This window comes from Fimicolochytrium jonesii (genome assembly GCF_025526975.1).
Source record: "Fimicolochytrium jonesii strain JEL569 chromosome Unknown EV422scaffold_22, whole genome shotgun sequence".
NCBI classification, from domain to species: Eukaryota; Fungi; Chytridiomycota; class Chytridiomycetes; order Spizellomycetales; family Powellomycetaceae; genus Fimicolochytrium; species Fimicolochytrium jonesii.
In genome coordinates, this window is record NW_026515689.1 from 418,096 (window position 1) to 438,352 (window position 20,257).

Below are 20,257 nucleotides of genomic sequence, written 5' to 3' on the forward strand. Positions count from 1 at the left end.
CGGCCATATCTTCCGGGATTGCCAATCAACCACGAAATTGGATACCTGGCGTGGATACCGGTTAGCTGCTGCCTTTTATCCTGACGACGTTCATGAGTACGACGAAGATCATACCGACTACTATTCAATGGTTCTCCACGATGTGGGCCATTATTACGCGGATCCTGAGGAGTCGGATTTTCCCAATGGGAGCTCGGAGTAGGGGACTCCGAACTCCCGCCATACGATCCTCCGGATGATCCCCTCCCCATCACGTTGGCGGTGTTCATGGCCGAAAAGCGAAAAGCCGACGAGATCCCGGAACCAGCGTCTAAACGATTGAACACCTCGTGCATCCACTACCGTTCCCTCCACGGCCTCCGTTAAAGATGCGCCCCTCTGCTCCTCGTCCTCCTGGCCTTCCGCCACCGCCGGCACGGTTACCTCCTCGCCAACCGGGTGGTTGTGGAGCTCCCTTGCGTTGTCCCACCATCAAAGTCGGTATGATTCAACACGCCCATGAGTACCCCGATGGAGATCGATCCCCGCGAGAAGCCCGGTCAGGCCTCTAAGATGCCGTCGTCATCAACGGTCCCGTCCCGAAAGTCCCCCTCACCACCCCCTCCGCGTGCCGATTCTCCGTTGGGTGGTGATGACCCGCGCATCCCAGCACCCATTCGGGCGTTGATCGACAAGAAGAACTTCGACATCGTCAACTTCTTGAATGAAACGGAAGTCCGCGGCTTAACCCTAGCGGACCTTCTTCAGTGGAGCCCCGCCTTACGCGAACGTCTTCGTGACGCTATGAAACTCGTTCCCAAGGTGCGCCGCGCTGCGCTGTGCTTTCGAGAGCCGCTGCTAGGGGCCTGGCATCCCGATGCAGAGCCCCCGGATGACACACTCGAGGGACGTCTCGACTTTCATCTCAAGGCCGACAGTGACCGTCTCCACATCCTTCTTGTCGGGGATATCTCATATTCACTTGTATTTCATATTACACTTCTTTACTTCTACACGATCCGAGACCCGGGCTGGCCACCCAAGCTCTCGGTCATACATTACATAAGGCGCCAAGCCTCACAGAAGCCACGCAAGCCCCACTGGCAGCCATATATAAAGCTGTCGGTCGTACTTTTTTCTTCACTTCAATACACTGTTCTCAGCCCTCTCAGAAAGGCCCATTATCGTCTACGTTTCCTCTGACGTTACACTTCTGCTTATCGATATCCATCCTCGCCAGTGCCGCCATGGTCATTATGCCTCGTACGAACGCCGTGTGTACGAACTCCGCTGGCCAAGGCGCCGAATATGATTTGCTAAGGCTGTGCGAAAGCTACTTGGTCTGACGAATGCAAAACTGGGCTGTTGTACGAATCTTAAATGCTCGCGACGAATGGAAAGTGCAGCCAGGATATGATGACGCGCGAACTGTGTGCGTAATAAATCATCGAATATTAGGGGGGCTCCGAGATTGAGCTGGGAATGTCTTCTTCGTATCTGTCGAGTCGAACGTCGATCACCGAGATTAAAATTTTAAGCAAATCCCAAATTGGGACGCCTGCGCTTTTGCGCACCGTTTGATTACTGTGCACGACCGGGAGGATGATGCATATGCGAACAGACGCAACAGCGACCACCGAGGCTTTTTTCGACTTTGGCTGGGCCCCCTGCTGGCTTGTGCAATGGCTCTCGTTAACTCCTCACCCTCGAAGCATCTTCTTCCTCCCTCGCAACCACACGGTGACAAAAGGGATTCTCGCAGACCACCAACACGTTATATTTGCAACCTCGTGTTAACTCGGAGCTTCAAAACCGGCATCCGGTTCACCATCACACGCCAAAAAAAAAGGTGGATTGACAAAGCAATGGCTCGCAACACAAAAGCTTCCAAGCAACCCTCCACCCGCCGCGCTGCATCTTCCCTCTTGAACCGCACCTCACAAGTGCATGCAGCTGCCCCGCACGCCCCAGCTCGCTCCTCCCACCTTCGCACGAGCTTCTCCGCAGACGCCCTCACCCCCACTCCCGCCGCCATCCCCGTCGTCACGCCAGACTTGCCCACCCTTCAACCCCCGCGTCGCAACAAGCGCAAGGCGGATATCCCGTGCCGCTCACCCACAGCCTCCACCTGCCGTGCCCATTCACACGCGAAGGGCGAAACGGGATACATAGTCGTCCGAATCGACTTTACCGGCAGCGTCCACGTCGTCAGAGCCACGGGCGTTAACCTTAACATCCTGAAAAGCGCTCCGGGAGCAAGCACCAGCTTGAAGAGTCGCGCGACAAGCAGCCGGAGTGCGGCGAAACCGACCGATGTCACGCCATACGAACTGCGAAGTCGGAGCGGTGGTGTGAGCAAGACGCGTGGAGGTTCCTCCTCTTCCTCCACTAGCCCTACTAGCGCCAGCGCGGAATCGATGGCGGCGGCTGCGAACGTTAAAGGTGTTTTGAAACACCAGGGAACGGCTTCGCATGGGCATGGGACCAGGGTCACCTTTCGGGGCATTTAAACCCACTCCGATGCTTACCGTAGGCCCCCTCCGTCCCCCAGACATAACATTTATATACCCCACAAAAGAGCGGCTCGTACAATATACACAGGATGGTTCTCGCCCCATCAAGGAAAGAGTAGCATCCGATTTCTTTTCGAGTAGTGACACCTTCGAATGAGACCCACCATATAGCATAGCTGATAGTTGACTCTTCCGTCATCATGCCGGTCTCAACAAGATTATTCATTCATTTCATGTATCATCATTTGTTTCATTCCTTTTTGCCAATACGAAAGCTTCCATCTTTCAAAATACTGTGGCGATTTTTTTTCTCTTGATAAAAATCGACTTTTGGCGTACGCACCGTCTCACAAGATACCCAAAGTTGCAGAAAGCACGCTGGTCCCTGGTATCAGGCATGGCAACTAGACGATGCCGCATGTTCAGCTGAAGGAGTCATTATGCTCGTTGCGCGAAGCTCTAAGAAATCAAGCGGTCCGGACGCTACCCATCTACGAACCCCTGCCGCAGGCCGTACACGTCCAGATTTCTTCAGGATGCATACGAGAGCCATATAGGGCACTACTCACGTCCTCTGTCCCATCCATTTGCCTTTGCATTCGGGAGCGTCCGGAGAGCTAGGTTCACGTTTCCTCGTGGGCGAAAGTGAAGAATTGTCTTACGCGTTGCGCAGACGCGTAAAGCGAAGTTGAGTATTCACGGAATCACGGAGTTCCCGCTTCCATTTGCCATGAGCCTTTCGCATCCTTCGTCTCAACTTCTCGCGATAGCTACAGGTGGTGGAGATTTATTTTTCTTGCGTTTGGGATGAGCGGTCAGAACACTTGTGGTGATTTTCCCCACTGGTGATACCAAGCTCCATCGTCGTTCGCATCAGCCGCTGACCGATAAACCATGATGGATATCGATATCCGCCGTATTTCTATGAGGAGACATCGCAGGGGTATGAAATGTTATATACGTGTGATAAGAATGCATCTACATGTCTAAATGACGCCTACGCGACTAAGATCCATACTGCCGCCCCACATCCCCTTCAAGTCCACTAAGTCCACCACGCAGTCCACCAGCTCGCCTTCGCCTCATCCTTCTCAACCGGCCTTACAACAATCCTATGCAGCACCCTATCCTCCCCGACCGACGCCTCCGTCGACGGGGCCCAAATCGAGTTCCAAAATCCGCTGTTTCCCGGCTTTCCAGCGCCTTCGACAGCACCCTGGTACGCTGGATCTAGTTTGTAGTACAACGTCTGCCTCGTTGCGTCGTACATCCATTCGCCGTCGGAGACTTCGACGTGGACCGTGGCGCTTGGGTGTGTGTAGTGGAAGCCCGGGACGAAGATTTCAGTGATGCGGGTGATGTCCACTGTATCTGCCGTCGCGGTCTGATTCACGCTGGAACTCAGCCGAGGGGTGGTGAATTCAAGCACGAATTCCAACGTGTTGATATCAAACCGCATGAAGACCGGTTCCCCCGCGATCTTGGCCGCGTACGGTCTGACGACGGCGTCCAGCGCGCGTCCGCCAACGTGGTGTTCGTGGAGTCGATGGCCTTCTTCGTAGTGCCGTTCGGTGATGTCGAATGGTGCGGCGTGGGTTATCAGTTCTGGTTCTTCGGCGCTCATCGCGGATGAGGCAGCCCCGCCTGTGGATGACGCTTTCGCGGTCACGGCGGGGATACGCGAGAAGATGGAAAAGTCTTCCCCATTCCAATGGTCCCCGTACACATTATCATTGTGCGGGTTGTAATTCCACAATGTAAAATTGACCAAACTCCCCTCCATAGCGCTCAACATCGCGTTCAGGAAGATGGTATGCTGGGTGTAATCCCCCGTATCGAACGCGTGTTTCGAGTTGATATCCATCGCCAGTCCGCATTCCCCAAACACGATCGCCTTCTCGGGGTACAGTTTCCGCCCTGCGTCTGTGATGGACTTGATCTGGCCCATGTAGTTCTTGTTGGTGCCGGTCACACCGACGTAGGTTGCTGTGAAGAGGTTCAATGCCCCCTGCTGCAGTTTCCGCACGTCGTGGGTGACCAGGCTGTTGAAGGCTTTGTTGAAGAGGACTTTGAGATCGTACCAGTGCGGCGCGTACACCAATTGTGGGCTGTCGTTCTCTTTCGATATGGGGAAAGCGGCTTCGTTGGGGACGGGCTCGAAGAAGACGAAGAGGGATGGGTTGGCGGCCACGATGGCGTCCGTGTATCTCTTGATGAAGGGGACGTAGCAGTCCTGGTCGAAATTGACCCGTTCGCCTGTGCTCGGCACGCGCGCGAAGTAGTTTGCGTTGAGACACCGCGGTACACCGTCAGGTCCAATGTCCCATACGCCATGCTGCTTCCATACACATTCCCGCCCAGGCAACCACGCAGACGCCTTCCCCTGGTTCAAGAGCCGCTTTCCTGCCCGCCTGGTGGGCCACGGCCAGCTCCGCACCCAGAAATCCACTTCCTGAGGGATGCCCGATGCGAGCGCCATGGACTGGAATGCGGACGGCACTGGTCCGATATGCAGGTCCTTGAGCGGATCGAATGCGTGTACGCTTTCCAGCCCAATAAAGCCGGGGTGGGGCTCGTTAATGACTTCAAAACCGATGACGCACGGCACGTTCCGGAGCCGCTTTGCTAGATGCTGGAAACTCGCGATGAAATGCCGTTGAAGGTAGTCTTGCGGATGCTCGCCTTTGTAAATCGCTTTGGGAGCGAAGATCTTCCCACCGAAGAATATCGTAAACATGGTTGCTGACGCCAGTTTCTGATAGTTCGTCGGCCATGCAGAGTGTCCAGAATCCTCTGGCTGGGCACATTGGTGCACATACGCTGCATTCGTGTCCATGAACTTGGTCACATCCATTCCAACGACTTCAAATGTCCACCCAGGTGCTCCACTCCCTCCCGAAAACCTGCTCCACGTATCCTGGTGCGGATCAATAAAGCAATGAATGCCATACTTCTCCGCAACAGCCAGCAACTCAATCAAGTAATCTATAAACTCCTCATCGTACGCGCCCGGCCCGCTATGCTCCAACGCTTCCCACGTCACACACAGCCGGACAAACGTTAGGCCCCAAGATCGCAGTCGTGAAAAGTGCTGGTCCGCCTCGTCGAGAGGGAACGGGCGTCCGATAAAGGATACGTTCCTGTGCTCGAAGAAGCCTTCGCTGAGGTGAGTGGAACCTGGCGGGCTGGTGGGCAGCTTGGAGTTTCCTGATGCATTGACCCCGCGCAATTGAAGGACGCGGCCGTGTTGGTCGCGGAAATGGCCGTTTTGTTGCTTGAGAGGGCCTGACCACTCGTGGGCCTTGCCGAGCTTGGTGTGCCACATTCTGCGACGACGAACAGGGAGCGGTCCTGTTTCTTGTGAAAGGATATGAGTTGAGAGGATTTGCGGGTGTTTGCTTGAACGTGGGAACGCCGTTGAGTGAGGGGCCGCCGCCCATTCCTGCGGCCTCTTTTTATGACGCGACGCGAAGGAGCTTCAAGGAGGGCTGAAGGAGGTGAAACAGGAGGGCTGAAGGAGGTCTTGGCGATATCCTTCGACTATATATGTAAAATGCACAGTACTGTACATGTGGCATATATAAACAATACACGGGGAAGAAGCAAAGCGTCAAGACGAGGATGCCCCTAACAAATGCTTGGCCGGGCGATTTATGTGCGGATGGACCCGCGGGTATGTGGGTACGAATAGACATCCGGAGATACCACAACACAAAAGCCTTGAAACGATGTTGCTGGAAAACAATGATAGTACGATTGAAGATCATTTCTGGTTCAGAGTCTTTAAGATGGGGTTCCTGATAACTTCGGGGCGCGGAAAGGTGAGATACTCCAGGTTCTTTGCATATGGCGTTGGAACGTCAGCTCCAGTGACCCTGTTGACGGGCTGATCAAGTGACATGTTTTCGTCACTGGTTTTATGATGGTATCAATATCCAAGGCACGAATAGAGCGCAGATTGATGACTTGGGTAAGAGTGCGCCAAGAATAAAGATACGCATTCGACGCAGTCCCGTTTGCCGTTCCATAGTCGGGTAACTATCGGGTACCTCCACTTCAATGCCGTGCCTTTCCAATTCCTGGGCAACTTTCAAGCTTTGTCCGACAGCCCTCGAATGCTCCACTTTTGCCTTTCCAATCGGTAGAACAAAGTTGTCCTTGACAACGTCATCGGAGACGTCGAAAAGTACTCCGTACATGAGTTCATTCCCCAGCACAAGGACCGGGTCAGTGAAGCGCCGCTTTCAAAAGCTTCGTTTGCATCCTGTGCGTTCCAAGGGCTGACGACCTTCAATCCCGGTATGCGGCCGTACCATGCAACAACTTCCTGCGAATGTTGCGCTCCTACTCCTGCCGCAGCAGCGTTTGGTCCTCCGCAGACGATTGGAAAAGAAAAGGAACTCGCCTGACATGTAACGCGTTTTCGCTGCAGAATTGACGATGTGGTCGATGCCTTTCACCTGGTAAGATTTAGACATGGATTCTGCATCGCGATTCAGCGAGCCAAAGGGTCTTTCCCACCTGCATCGCAAAGTTGAAAGTCATGAACCCGCAAACGGGCTCGAGTCTAGCCGTCGCGGCCCCGACCGCTAGGCCGGCGAACCCCGCCTCGGTTATCGGCGTATCAACCACTCGCTGTGGTCCAAACTTGTTCAGGAGACCCTTTCAGACTTTGTTAGGCACCGTGGAACTGAACAACGTCTTCCCCGAGCAAGAAGACACGTTTGCCCTTTCTCATTCCCTCCTCCATTGCTTGATCCAGGGCTTCACGGACTGTCATCTTGCGGCAAGATGAACGCAAAGGTGTCCCCTACAGTGTCAATTTCCTCCGAAGCTCGTCAGTCCTCCTTTGCGAGTGGCGGCTTGCCTCCCTTCGCGCGCCATAGTGGCATCGGAGTCCGAAATTGCTCTCATCTGGTCTGTGGTTATGGCCATCCCTCGCCAACCGAGGCTGCCCGGCACGCGTAGGTTGGCACCGAACCTGCGAGCTGTGTGCTGGAAATGCATAATAAAGGGCCAGATTTAGCGAGTAAGCAGGGGTGAGTTGGTGCGGGCCCCGCGCAAAACGAATGGTGGGTAGTTGGGCTTTTTCCGAATGTCCATCGGCCTGGAAAGAAGGGGGAAAGTGTTGACCGCTGAGAAGACCGCGACGCGAGCGTTAAGAATGACCGCTGGAAGGACGTTGACATCTGGATATTCAAGCTGACCTGAACCCTCGACAACGAGCACAGTACTGGACATAGACGACACAGGGCCATCGGTCGGGGCAATGGCGGCGGTACGGGAAACGTCACTACATACTGCTCTTCCAGCAGAAGGAGCAGCAAAGCTGGGTGTCCACTTGGCGCCTGCGCCGTACGGTCATGAAGTCCTGATCTCGCTCCTGGAAGAGACGGCGAAAGCAGAGAGAGAACGAACAACCTCAGCTCAGGGACCAGTTCCGGGTTGGCCAAATACACCTCATACACCAAGTACCCTGTCAGGCGGACCCCACAGTGCATATTTCGATCACCCGGGATCGCGGCGACCTTCGACGGCGTTGCTCCGAAGGCAGGCCTCGATTCAGATATCTGCCGCAACCAGACACGATGGGGCACCTCCATATCTGCTGCGGAAGGTGTCTCGCATAGTGCAGGAACCAACGGAACCGCATCACGGCACCCCTCCAGCCCCATTACTACGACACTCTTCCGCGACCTCGCCAGCAACACCACCCGTTTCGCCATCTACGACGGTCACCCTGACCAAGGACGTGTTCAAAGATCAAGAGTACCAAGCTTACTTGGATCACTTAACGTCATGTTCTCTGAAAACACTGAAATCCGAGCCAGCGGTGTTAGTTAGGGAAACCGCCAGGCTCCAGCAGCAATTAGCGGATCTCGCATACACCGAGTACAGATCGTTTTTGAGAGCAAACGAGTGTACGCGAGACATCAAAGGCACCTTTTCAACAATGGACGAGCAGCTGAACGCTCTTCAAGCATCGCTGCCGGAAGTGGAGTCTGCGTGCTCATCATTCGCTACGTCTTCGACTGAGAGCATACTGAAGGATAGGAAGCGTGAGCTTCTCGTTCTGAATCAGCATTCGAAACTGGTGGAGATTCTGGAGATCCCTCAGCTAATGGATACACTCATCAGAAACGGCTACTACGATGAGGCGATGGACTTGCAAACACATGTACAAAGGCTGCTACTCAGATACCCACAACATAAGATTCTGCAGTCGGTCGGGAACGAATTAGAAGCGACAACGAAAGTGATGCTAATGCAACTCGTGAATTTGCTGAAAGGGGACGTGAAGCTTCCGCTCTGCATACGCGTCATGGGCTACCTTCGTCGGATAGAGGCAGTGGCAGAGCCGGAGCTGCGGTTGATCTTCTTGCAGCAACGCGACAAGTTCTTCCGAAAACGCGTGGATGATGTGTGTGGGAAAGAAGGTGTAGGGTCGGGCACTCTCCGGGATCATGCGGAATACCTCCGCAAGTACATCGACGTATGTCGCGAATGCTTCTTCGATATCGTCGCGCAATATCGGGCCATCTTCTCGGATGCTACTGCTACCGCGAATACGAACGGCGACACTGGCATCGATAGTGCAGCACATGTCAACTTCACATCCGCCTTACTGTACGATACCGCATCCCACTCCACTCTGACGCACTCTATCCTCTCATCCTACGTGATGCACCGGATGGACCATCTGCGAGAGGTCCTGCGGCTTCATTTGCTACAGATGACAGACGCAGCGCAGGTGGCCAGTATCTGCACGCAAACTATGTACTTTGGCATGAGTCTAGGCCGGATCGGCATCGATTTTCGGAATGTGGTCCGACACGTGTTTGAGGATGCCATTGAAACCATCGTGAGCAGGACGATCATGGACGGGACAACGCAGTTTTTGCACTGGCTGCATGAGACCACGGCAGAAGCTGCCAATGCCATCACGGCCGCTGCATCAGCAGATATTGCTGTGCCAGCATTTGGCAGCTCGAGGCAGAACAGTTCCCGGCAGTCGGCGATAGTCGCATCGAACCCGTTTATCAAAAGCGTATATCTCCGACACTCCTCAACAGCTTCAGAGAAAGCGCCCAGCAATCCTTCCCGCCCGAGCGGGGCGGCTCAACCCCTCGTATCTGCCCCAACCTCGCTTTTGGCGCACCCGCCGTTAGCTTACCTTCTCAACACCTTCTTCAATGCGTTTAATCATTTGCGAGCACTTCCAGCATTGTCCCTTCGGGCCCGTATAGAAACGCTCATCGAAGCACGACTAGCGTTATGTGCGGAGGGGTTGAGCGACGTTGTCGCAAGCGTTTGGGACTCGGATGTCTCAGGAGCATCCTCAACAACGGCAGATGTGAGGCAAATTGTCATGATAGTTGCCGACGCTTGGTGCCACGTTCTGATTCCAGCTATTACGGACGGCTTCAATCGGATATACCCAGATTCTTCTCGGCCAGCTACGTCTGAGAAGGCAACTGCGGATGTAAATGGCGTAAAGGAGCGGCAAGACCCGTGGGCAAAACTGTCGCAACCCATGTTGAAATATACAACGGCCGCGCAAATACCGCAAGCCAAGGTCGAAAGCCATGACGCGTCAGAATTACGGCCAACTGAATTGGGCGGTACTCTCGGTGATGATATATTCCCAGCCCAGCTTCCGGATTCGGCATCGGCGGCCACTGCAATCACAGACGTGCCCTCATCAGGCACGGCATCGAAAGCGCCCGATGTCTTGCAGGTCAGCGCTAATCCAAATTCACAGGAAGCTGCCGATGCCACCTTGCTTCAACCGTCTCCCTCAGCGCCTCTTGACCCCACTTCGAAGATCACCACGCATCCGTCTCCAGAGATTGATCCGCTGTCGGCGAACCTGGTGGATGTTCCAGAGATGGATGGGGAGCTGGATATCCCTCACGCAAATGACGCGGGCGCTGCTGAAGTATAATTAAAGGGGCCAGGAAGGGAGGGACCAGAGTGGCAGGGGCTGTAACTTTTTGTATGTAACTGACTATATAGACCCTCCAACTGAAAGCGCTAACGAAGAGCAAACGCTGCAACGAAGATCGAATAGAGGACATCAACGTTCCAGCTTAACGAACAATTTCTTGCACCTGGTGTTACACGGGATCGTAAATTGTGTGCAAACACGTAATCGTCTCCGCTAATTTCGACAGCGCGATATTGTGACTTTTCACTTTTGCATGACATTGCGGATCGATCGAAAAAGGGTAAGCTTCCCAACGCAGACAATCAACATTGAGAGCCGCCTGTGTCTCCGCCCATCCAGAAGGAGCCAGGGCAAAGGAAGAGGGATCGTCAGCAGGCGTCAAAAAGGTTTAACAAGGTTAGAGTCAAATCTCAAGCAGAAATATCTGGTTTGGAAAAGCCTGGATTCAACCTTTCCCCCACGGCGGAGACAGCTGCATTTCGTTAATGGAGCCAAAAGCTGAAGAATCTTGGATAGTATAAAAGCAGGACTGAGGTGTTGCAAGCAAAGTTCATTCTGGCCGAAGTAACATCATCTTGGTGGTTGTCATCGACCTCTCAGACATGCCAGGTTCAGATCGTAGCAGCTTCACGACGGGCTCCCAAGCCTTGTCCGTTCCTGGCAGCTTGGGCACTGTGCGCGGCAATGGATTCCTGAATCGGCTAGAGAAGAAATACAAAACGCCGTTTTTTTCGCTTTTGGTTACCCTCGTGAAAGGCGGGGAACACAATGTTACCGCTCTTATAATGATGATCGCCGAATGGCTCCAGCTACTGGACTTCGTGAGTCCCTGTCATTACAACACCGTCATAATCGTCAAACGAGCTGATGTTCATTTCTCTTCCTTTTCTAAGGCCTTTGACCAGTTCAAATGGGGGTAAGTAGATCTAGAGTCCTAGAAGCATCAACACGCATATTGCGTTGATTAGCTTTTGATCGTCAATCTACGTGAACAGCGCAGGGATCGGAAAGACATGGCAGAATATTCTGTCCGTTTTGCAGTTCGAAAATCTCATTATCCACTCGATAACTTGGGAGGTAAAGCGATTAAAGCGGGAGAAACGAGACTTCGTTGGGAGGGGTGAATTTGTAATCTCCTTCTTGTCGTAGGGCTTGATCGTCCTTATTTCTGTGGTCCTCTTCCTAATAGGTAAGCACCTTCGACACCGCTCTTCTTGTGTGTGCATCGAGACTAAAGCACTGCCTGTTGAAGCGCTGTTGATCGGCTTGGCGTACTATGTATTTCGGGGATTCTTCCAAGGATCCTTCAAGGCGGGCATCGGCCCAGTCCGCTTATTGCGAGCAGGGGTTTCCGCATTGCGTGGGTTCATCCGTAAGAAGACGTCTATGGGTATGACATCTTCACTCACCCACTGGTTTTCCAGTTACCGTCGGGTTCATCCCGATGTATGTCCCAGTAAGTAACTTTGCGGATGCCTCCAGTATACAGTCGGATGACACCCATTATCTGTGCTCACCCCATCTTCATGCAGCTCCTAGCCGTGTTCAACTGTCGACATACACATGAAGTAATGGACGATTATCCACCATGCACCTCGAGTATAAATATTGTCTATATGGTCCTCGCGTCTATCGGCATCGTCATTCTCCTCCCTTTTACTGCTCTCGCAACCATGACATATTTCTGTCCCAACTCAGTAAGTGAGGATGGGTTATAGTATACCTAGTACTTGGGCTAATGTCTTTCATTGCTTTCCTCTCTACCAGCGGTACTAGACTCTGACACAATCGCCCGACTCCTAGGTGTTTCGCCCAGCTAATCATTGCTTATATGCAGCACGCCCTCATGGCACGCCCGCCCATCTGCACGCCAGGAACTTTTCGAGCTTCTGGGGAAGATTGTCTTGTCGAGCGCTCTCCATTTTTTGGTGGACTATCCAGTTATCCGCGCTATCTTGTACTTTGTATTCGTCACCACCCTCACCTCGCTCGTCTTCATCCACCTGCCGTATTACAACATGAAAATGAACTTCCTCAAGTTTGTCCTGAGCTTCGAGGTACGGTGTCTCTTTGTTGATAATGTTTTGGCGATGTTCTCGGACGCTGATGTTCTGCTAGTTGATGTGGTCGGGAGCATGCTTACTGGTTGTCGCTGCCAGAGACAATGACGTTGATGGCAGAAGTGCCATGATCGCATTCTTCGCTGGTACACCCGTAGTCGTAGGGTTAGGCTACCTGATCATTTGGTTGCGATGGCGATCGCTTCAATCAATTTTCCCATCAGCGAGCACATCGGACGACAAAGGGGCGGATGAATTTGTTGGGAAAGATTTGGAGCATGCAGGGGAAAAGGCAGACCCGGTTGCAAAACGTCTGAGTACTGTGAGGTTTCGATGGGCCCATACCGTCGTCTGCACTACGCGCTTTCTCTCAGTCGATAGTACTCGAGAGGAAATCCATCGCGCGGAGCTTTTGTTTCGACGAGGCATGGAGCTGTTCCCTCAAGACGTTGAGTTGCTGATCTCTGCCGCTGTGTTTTTTACGGTAAGCAAAAAGGCAGACGCACGAACATCCACTTTTGTGGCCAATCAAAACTGTCTCTTTACCGGCTAGGCGTACCGAGGAGATTCGGCTATGGCTATCATGCTTTGCCAAAAGGCCTTGAAGCTGAGGCCTGCCCTGGACCTTGAGTTCACGATCTTCTACCTTCGTCGTGGAGGCATTATCGAGGCAGCCGATGGCAAAACACATTTAGACTTGGTTGACCAGTTGGATGTGCGTCATCTCACAAAGCGGGCGAAACGCTACCACGATGAGGCCAAGCGGAAAATTGGTCTTTTCTGGCGGCAGCTTCTGACGAGTCAGCCAGTCCCCGACAAGGTCCGCATCTTGAACGATCTGGCCTCGCAGATCAACCGAGCTGAGCGTCGAGGAGCCTCAACATACGAACAGCTGATCAATCGATTTCCTGTGGGCCGTCACTGGTGAGTGGGCAATTGATATTGCTTCCAACGAACAACCGCGCCGCATGCAACGAACAACCATGCTGATACCCTTTGGTGTTAGGATCGCTTATGCTAACTTCGTGGAGGAAGTGCAAAACGATACCAGACGCGCGGATGAATTGTACACCCAGTACGAAGCCATTACGGAAGAATTAAATGATGATGGCGAGGGTCGTAGTTCATCTGGCGGTGGCAGCTCTGCGCGGCTTGCGAGAAGACCGTCCTCTGTCAGCGGGAAGATCACTCGTATCGCTCCGAAAACCAAGAAGTAGGTGGAGCCCCCAAAGAAACTGACGGAGGAAAAAACTGACGGGCCACGACCTCAGAGAGCGTATCGTCGCCAGAGAATACGGTCGCCAGATCGCCGCGTTGAAATCTTCGGCTTTGCAACGGATGGGTCTCATCAACAAGTTCCTGATTATGGTACGTTCCCTTGAATCTTTTTTTCGGCATCCTTTATATACATAGCCACCTTAATGTCATGTGTCCCTAGGTTTTGATTGTCGCCGCTATTGCGGAGTTCATTTATCTGAAGCAGATGACAGGAATTATCGCAGGCAAAATCGACACGGTCTTCCAAAGCGGATACCGGCGCGAAGCAGCTGTCCTTATCCCACGAACTATGCGTGCTATGCAAGATTCGGCGCAGCTTGCAAATGATACGAGCTTCGCAGAACAAGCGGCAGCCCTGAAAGGCATTATAAGCCCTTTGCTGGGCCTCCAAAATGTGAGTTCACGCGACGGTCGTATATCGGAGGATACATTTCATCAAAGACAGCTTCATTTAGTCCATATGTGATACTGATGGCGGATCACGATAATTTAGGACCTGTTTTACAACAAAATGACAGACGAGCAGGCGGTAATTATTCTGTGTCCAATCGACTTCGTCGACCAGTGCTGATGATCAGTTTTCTCCCTTAGAGATTTTATTGGCTGAAGCCCACTTTGAACTTAACCTAGTAAGTTGGGCGAATGGTGATGGGCTCGACTAAGCTTGGCTGAATTTGGTGACCGACTTTGCTCTGGGCAATCAGTCTTCGGCGCGACCCAACGACCGGTTCGCGTATAACGTCACAATTTGTCAATTTATTTGATGCATCGACAGAACTGGAAGCCTATGCCTCGATATATTCACACGGAGTTACCATGCCTATGTACGCTTCCCCGGCGTTGCTGCATACCCTGGGTGGATGGTATTACATTATGGCCAATTCCGCGATAACGGTAATGACGAAACACACGAGAAGGTACAAATTGAGGAGTTCCTCACTTCACTGTCATTCCTAGATTGGGTCTGCGTTTTCCGAGGCAACTTATTCCTACGTAGCATCCGTCGTGTCATACACGAGAACGTTGGTTTTCATACAGATCGTTATCCTCTCCACGGTCGCCTTTCTCGTAGCCTTTGTGGGTCTGTTCCTATTCTTCCCAACGATGCGCAAAGTCCAGGAGGAACGTGTCAAATCACTCGCCGCGTTCACTAGGATTCCTCGCGGTGTGGCAGAGACCATTTACATGCGGTATGGGAACTTGAACGGGAACGGAACGGGACCCGATTCCGGCGACGAAGAGCTAGACGATTCTGGGGATGAAGATGATCAGGACGAAGATTTAACCCAGGGCGATGAGATCAAGTCCTCACACTCTCAAATTCAACGCCGTATGCAGCGCAAAATTGCGGTACGGTACCACTTCAAAGCGTGATTCTATACACGGACATGACGAGGCCTAATCCCTTCCGCGCACTCAGATAACGCTCCTTGCTCTGGTGGCTATGTTTGGTGGCTACTTTGCGGGCATGCAAACCACATCGAAGCCGCTCGTGGATGTGACCACGAGAGTCAACCTCGCGATGCGCATGAGATTTGGAGCCATGCGAGTCGCTTATCTATTAGAGGAGATCATACGCGGAGACTATGAGACATTCACGAACAAAGCCAGTTTGGTTGGCACAATCATGTATGACTTGAGCATTCAGGATCAATATAGGTACATGAAGTGTTGTGTATCAACGTTTACGTTTACCGGATGCAAACTGCGTTTTATCTTTCGGCGCTTTCAAGGGCCACTCTGCTGACAGGAACCGCCACTTCCCTTGTATCGGTCGACTCACCGCTAGAGCCTGCCCTAAGAGATCAGCTGTTCGACACCAATCTGGAACACGAGGGCGTCTCCTACTCTTTGGTAGATGCTCTTTTTGTGTTAAGAGAGATGACCTCCTCCACTTTGAGCAGAACCACCACGCAGAATGTCACTCACGCCGATCCGGAGGTTTGTATTGATCTTCAGCTAGTAATGGTCATTTCACGAGAGCTGAACTATTTTGCCCATCAGTTTCAAAGGTCTCTTGCGACGGCGATGCTGGTCCAGCAAGGGATGCTGAACGCCGGGCAACGCCTACGAGAGGTTTTCAACGATTATGCGGACAGGGCACACCAGGTGGCGGGAGCCATTCTCGGCACCATGCTCGTGGTGTTCCTGTATGTTTATTTCCGGGTGCTGCGGAAACTAGTGAAAATGCTGAATCGCGACCAACGGAGCACGCAAAAGTTACTCTTGATGATACCGCCACAAATTGCGATCGATCTGGAGATCATTTCGTCGATCGCCGACATGGAGAAACAGTCCGCACTCAAGAGGTTCATGGACCGAGTTTGGTATAAACAGGCATCCGCGGAGGGAAAAGAAGCTGATGAACCTCCGAAGGGCCCAAATTCTCGCCACAGTCCCCCCGAAAACAGAACAATAGAGAAAACTAGATCGTTGTCCGACATAGGATCATTACCAACACAGCGGAATGGTCGCGCTGCGGACCTGGCATTGGTGGCAGCAGAAGTCGGACAGCATAACGGCTTTTCGGACATCAAGCCAAAACCCCGCGTTGCGCGGAACAGAGGGTCTTCCTTTTCGGGCACGAAGTCTCCTGCCATGATACTTCTGTCCGGACATGCGGAAGAGCATCCTGACGACTCGGCGGATGATTCAGTTATGGATTCCCCGGTACTGTTGCGGTCCGAAGTTTCTGGCGATTTCAATCATCGTTCGAGTAGACGACGATCGTCTTCTAAGCTTGCTCGCAGTGCCAGCGCTACACTGCCTACGAGCAGCGACATGACGGGTGGAACAGAGAAGGAGAGGCAGCCCGAGTTCTTGACAAGAAGTCCTGACGAAGAAAGCGGGCCAGTTCTGGACCCTTTCACAGGGGCAGAGATATCGGAGGCCGAGATTCGGCCACCAAGCAGGTCTGCTATGCGCAGCACGCCGACAGGAGGCTTGAGAAAAAGTCAAAGCTGGGCCAGGCATGAAATGTGAAAACGGCCTCTACTGAAACATTATCAAATGTAAATGTGCTGAAAAAGTATTTAGTTTGACTCGATCCACCGCCGGAACTTCGCGCAAGCGAAGTCCCCGTTTTAATTAACTTACCACTTGCAACTTCGGTAACAATTTGTTCATTTGTTCGGCCGTTACCAGCCGTACTGTGTAGGTCTGGGTTGTAACTTGAAACTTGTTTGACCGTTGCCGCGCAGGATGTGCTCTGCTTGCGTCGGCCTGGAAATCGCCCATTTCGTAATCTTCATAGGAACGGGTAGCATAATTCCTTTCCATCAGAACTTTACTCCACAGGAAACCGTATTTTACATTTCGTATTTTACAGTCTCTTGAATCCTTGTCAATATTATCGGTGAAACCTGGTTCTCAATTGATTGACGAGGATCAGGGATCTCGTTATTCGACTCGGAAAGGGAGAAGGGAGGAGGTACGCCGACGGGAGATGATGACAGGATATGCATGAACACAGACCGTTCTTCCAAACTCTTTTCTAACACCTAACACTATCCACCGCTTTCAACACTGCGTCCACAAGCATGGGTCGCAAAATGACCTGAAGGTGTGTAGATCCTTTGTCCGTCCAGACACCTCCAAAGGTCCCGCTGCAAAGGTCCCGCCCCCAAGCGTTGTACGCTTTCAAGCGCATAGCGGAATATACATCGTCCGGGACCTCAAACACCTGTTCGAAATTTTCGAACTGGTCCGCCTCTACAATCAATACGAAGGGCGCTTGACCGGTCTTCGTGCGCGCTTCCCGCTGCTTCATGAGTTTATTAGTCGCATCGCCCACCATGCGATATTCATTCACCAATAGAGCATAGCCCTCCGGTTGAAGCTCTTGGAACGCATAGTCAAATCGCTCGGGGAGTGTAAGACGTGCTGCGACTTCGTCACCCGACGTTCCAGACACGATCTTCGGGGCGGCGACAAAGCGGCCATATCCCAGTTGCAACTTGAGGACTTCTTTCGCGGCCGATGCTTCCATCCAGTTCCGAATCTTCTCTTGCCCAATACGCATTTGGTTATCGATGTCGCTCACCATGGGGTCGGCAAACACGATGGCGTTCACCTTGAGAGCCGGATGCTGGTAGAGTCGCGCTTGAATAATTGATCCGGCCATCGAATGCCCGCACAAGATAACAGGGCGGTTGAGGTTGCCCGACACGAGATTTAAGCTTTCCATGACGTCGTAGAGCTCCGAAGCCATCTCTTCAATCGTTGTTATGTGCGAAGCAGACTCGACCGCGGGAGACCAGCCATTTCCAGCACGGTCGTACGAAACAGAGGCTACGAGGGTGGTGGCGGCGCGGGTTGAGATGGCGGTTTCCAGGGCCCGTTGGAAGGGTGCCCACGAAGTTGCGTGCATTCCCAATCCTCCAACAAGTATCACGACTGTCCCGTTCGTTTTGGCGGGTCCTACGATAGAGTCGCCCCCATGCACGACAATGCGCCGGACGGATCCGTCCTTCAACTTCAGGAAGCGGCCGCAGCGTGGCCCAATTCGCCTGTCGACAAAGCGAAGTAGAAATTGATGGAGAAGAGGAAGGGAAACTGGGAGGACAACGGCGGCGAGCAGCGCTCTTCTGAAGTACGGGCTTGAAACAAGCTCACCAAGAGCGGTCCTGAATGGCGTAAAAGAGAGAGCCATTGCGAGCTAACCGATAAAGTTCTAAGGATGTCTACTGTATATTTCTCTACCTTGTCAGGGACTTTGAGGGTTCTGGTAAGCTGGTTCGACTCCTATGTATAAGATGGCTTGATGGTTCAAAAAAAAATCCTGTGGGTCTGTGGGCGAGTTTGGCACTTTGGTGGATGAGCTCGTCGCGCGTTTTTGATTGAAAGTGCGAGTAGCCAATGCACCTATTGGAAGTTCGAACGCGTACGTGATGGCGATTACGTACTGTACGAGGAAGGAGCGTGTTCTCCTGTGGGAACATGGACGATCTCGATTTGTCACCCCTCGATCTGTCGGTGTGCATTGCCAACTAGAACTCCGTAAGACCAATTCAATCGCCTGGGACAGGAGCCATGGACGTTCAAGTACCCGTCGAAGAAGACGAGCTAGCTACCTTCCGCCAGAGATGGCAGCAGGAGCTGCACAAGGAAAAGCCCGTCCCCACCACTCTTCCTTCAACCACAAGCAGCACTTCCAGCAATTCACCCGCACGCCAGGTCACAGCAGCAGCCTCACCCGCCAGTCCGAGCAAACAACCTGCGGCGACGACAGCTGCTCACAGGCAGCCGCTGGCACAACTTCAGCCGAAAGTCGGTCAGTCTCCAGCAGCAGCGGAGCGACAGCTCGTGAAGACCGACAATGAAGCCGCGCGTCCTACTCCAACCGGCGGACTCGCAGGTGCTGACGGCTCACACTCGGAACGAGGACTGGCGGCTTATGTGGAAGCAACCAAGCACGAAAGGATGGGTGATTTATCCGCGGCCATGAAGAAGTATCGTGAGGCGCATAGACTGGACCCGGAAGTCGAGAAGAAATATCGAGCGATCTTGCAGCAACCATCGCATCCCTTTCACAAGCAGCAGAAAGCGCTACCGGACCCGAACGCCAGTCTTTACACGTACTATGATTTCCATGAGGTCGCTCATGCCGATGACAGCAAATCATCTCAGAGCGATTCAGGCACTTTGGCGAAAGCCCTGCAAAGGATGGACATACAATTCATTCCGCATAACGAAAATAGGAAATCACCTTTTCACCGTCTACCGTCCGAGGTCGTTTCGCATATCATCCAATGGGCGATCCTTCTGCAGGGACAAAGCATCTCATGCTCCCTTTCCTTGGTGTCAAAGAAAATGTGCGTTCTGGTTGCTGAACAGAGCGTGTGGCGGGCCGTGTGTGAGAAGGTCCATGGACCTTTGGCGAACCCCGATATCCCGTTGTCTAGCGAACTGCCCCTCTACAGAGACTCTTGGATGGACATGTGGCTGGACCGCCCTCGGATAAGGCGAGATGGCGTATATATCTCTCGGATGAACTATGTCCGACAAGGGGAAGGTCAGGGTTTTTACGCACCAGTCCACCTTGTTACCTACTACCGGTATCTCCGCTTCCATCGCGATCGAGTGTCGTTCTGGACAACGACAGTTGACCCGGCTGCTGCCTTGAAGATTCTAGCTGCCGATGAGGTCAAACAAAAAGGATATATGCTCGGAGAATATACTCTGGAGGGGAAAGATGTTTTCCTGCATATGCGAAGTAGTGAAAGAGTGGGCACGTTTAGAGCTCACTTGACGCTCACGCAAAGCCGCCGGGGCAGGCAGAACAAACTCGTGTGGGGTAAGTTTGACATACGTCAAACAGTGGCATTCACTATGACTGATGTTCCCGCTACAGTGGCATACTGGCAGGAAAAGACTGGGGGTTTCAAGAGCGAAATCCCGACAAAGACGCTGCGATCGTTCATATTCTCGAAGGTCAACTCATACCCAAGGAGTTTGATTTGATTACGCCAAAAAGTTGC

The 20,257-nt window shown here is 52.7% G+C and overlaps 7 protein-coding genes across 7 annotated transcripts; 4 read left to right on the forward strand and 3 right to left on the reverse strand.

Moving 5' to 3' along the window:
- Nucleotides 1-1,489: 1,489 nt before the first annotated feature.
- EV422DRAFT_538508 (uncharacterized protein) lies at nucleotides 1,490-2,903 on the forward strand. Its single transcript, XM_053070978.1, has one exon. It carries the CDS (start codon nucleotides 1,662-1,664, stop codon nucleotides 2,487-2,489), a length of 828 nt encoding a protein of 275 aa, XP_052923380.1. The 5' UTR covers nucleotides 1,490-1,661; the 3' UTR covers nucleotides 2,490-2,903.
- A 422-nt stretch (nucleotides 2,904-3,325) lies between these two features.
- On the reverse strand, nucleotides 3,326-5,981 carry EV422DRAFT_186342 (glycoside hydrolase superfamily). Its single transcript, XM_053065174.1, has one exon. The coding sequence runs from the start codon at nucleotides 5,815-5,817 to the stop codon at nucleotides 3,538-3,540; it is 2,280 nt and encodes a 759-aa protein (XP_052923381.1). The 5' UTR covers nucleotides 5,818-5,981; the 3' UTR covers nucleotides 3,326-3,537.
- Nucleotides 5,982-6,255: 274 nt separating this feature from the next.
- Nucleotides 6,256-7,272, reverse strand: EV422DRAFT_551278 (thiamine diphosphate-binding protein; the record flags this gene model as incomplete). The annotated part of the gene is made up of 6 exons (XM_053071827.1): nucleotides 6,256-6,378; nucleotides 6,405-6,457; nucleotides 6,532-6,733; nucleotides 6,778-6,897; nucleotides 7,014-7,154; nucleotides 7,189-7,272. 6 exons carry the CDS (start codon nucleotides 7,270-7,272, stop codon nucleotides 6,256-6,258), a joined length of 723 nt encoding a protein of 240 aa, XP_052923382.1.
- A 999-nt stretch (nucleotides 7,273-8,271) lies between these two features.
- EV422DRAFT_489039 (Dor1-like family-domain-containing protein) lies at nucleotides 8,272-9,807 on the forward strand (the record flags this gene model as incomplete). Its single annotated transcript, XM_053067434.1, has 3 exons — nucleotides 8,272-9,171; nucleotides 9,226-9,503; nucleotides 9,603-9,807. Coding segments are annotated over 3 exons (1,383 nt in total), but the record flags the coding sequence as incomplete, so codon positions are not given.
- A 1,235-nt stretch (nucleotides 9,808-11,042) lies between these two features.
- Nucleotides 11,043-16,760, forward strand: EV422DRAFT_602573 (uncharacterized protein; the record flags this gene model as incomplete). The annotated part of the gene is made up of 21 exons (XM_053073723.1): nucleotides 11,043-11,261; nucleotides 11,334-11,356; nucleotides 11,436-11,568; nucleotides 11,590-11,629; nucleotides 11,693-11,830; nucleotides 11,865-11,896; nucleotides 11,973-12,137; nucleotides 12,315-12,497; nucleotides 12,559-12,984; nucleotides 13,054-13,424; nucleotides 13,507-13,713; nucleotides 13,772-13,868; nucleotides 13,939-14,172; nucleotides 14,272-14,307; nucleotides 14,357-14,407; nucleotides 14,483-14,505; nucleotides 14,554-14,695; nucleotides 14,736-15,128; nucleotides 15,199-15,437; nucleotides 15,512-15,719; nucleotides 15,783-16,760. 21 exons carry the CDS (start codon nucleotides 11,043-11,045, stop codon nucleotides 16,758-16,760), a joined length of 4,338 nt encoding a protein of 1,445 aa, XP_052923384.1.
- A 108-nt stretch (nucleotides 16,761-16,868) lies between these two features.
- EV422DRAFT_186830 (Alpha/Beta hydrolase protein) lies at nucleotides 16,869-18,577 on the reverse strand. The gene has a single exon (XM_053065176.1). The coding sequence runs from the start codon at nucleotides 18,427-18,429 to the stop codon at nucleotides 17,272-17,274; it is 1,158 nt and encodes a 385-aa protein (XP_052923385.1). The 5' UTR covers nucleotides 18,430-18,577; the 3' UTR covers nucleotides 16,869-17,271.
- A 232-nt stretch (nucleotides 18,578-18,809) lies between these two features.
- On the forward strand, nucleotides 18,810-20,240 carry EV422DRAFT_508278 (uncharacterized protein; the record flags this gene model as incomplete). The annotated part of the gene is made up of 2 exons (XM_053068732.1): nucleotides 18,810-20,073; nucleotides 20,131-20,240. 2 exons carry the CDS (start codon nucleotides 18,810-18,812, stop codon nucleotides 20,238-20,240), a joined length of 1,374 nt encoding a protein of 457 aa, XP_052923386.1.
- Nucleotides 20,241-20,257: the final 17 nt, after the last annotated feature.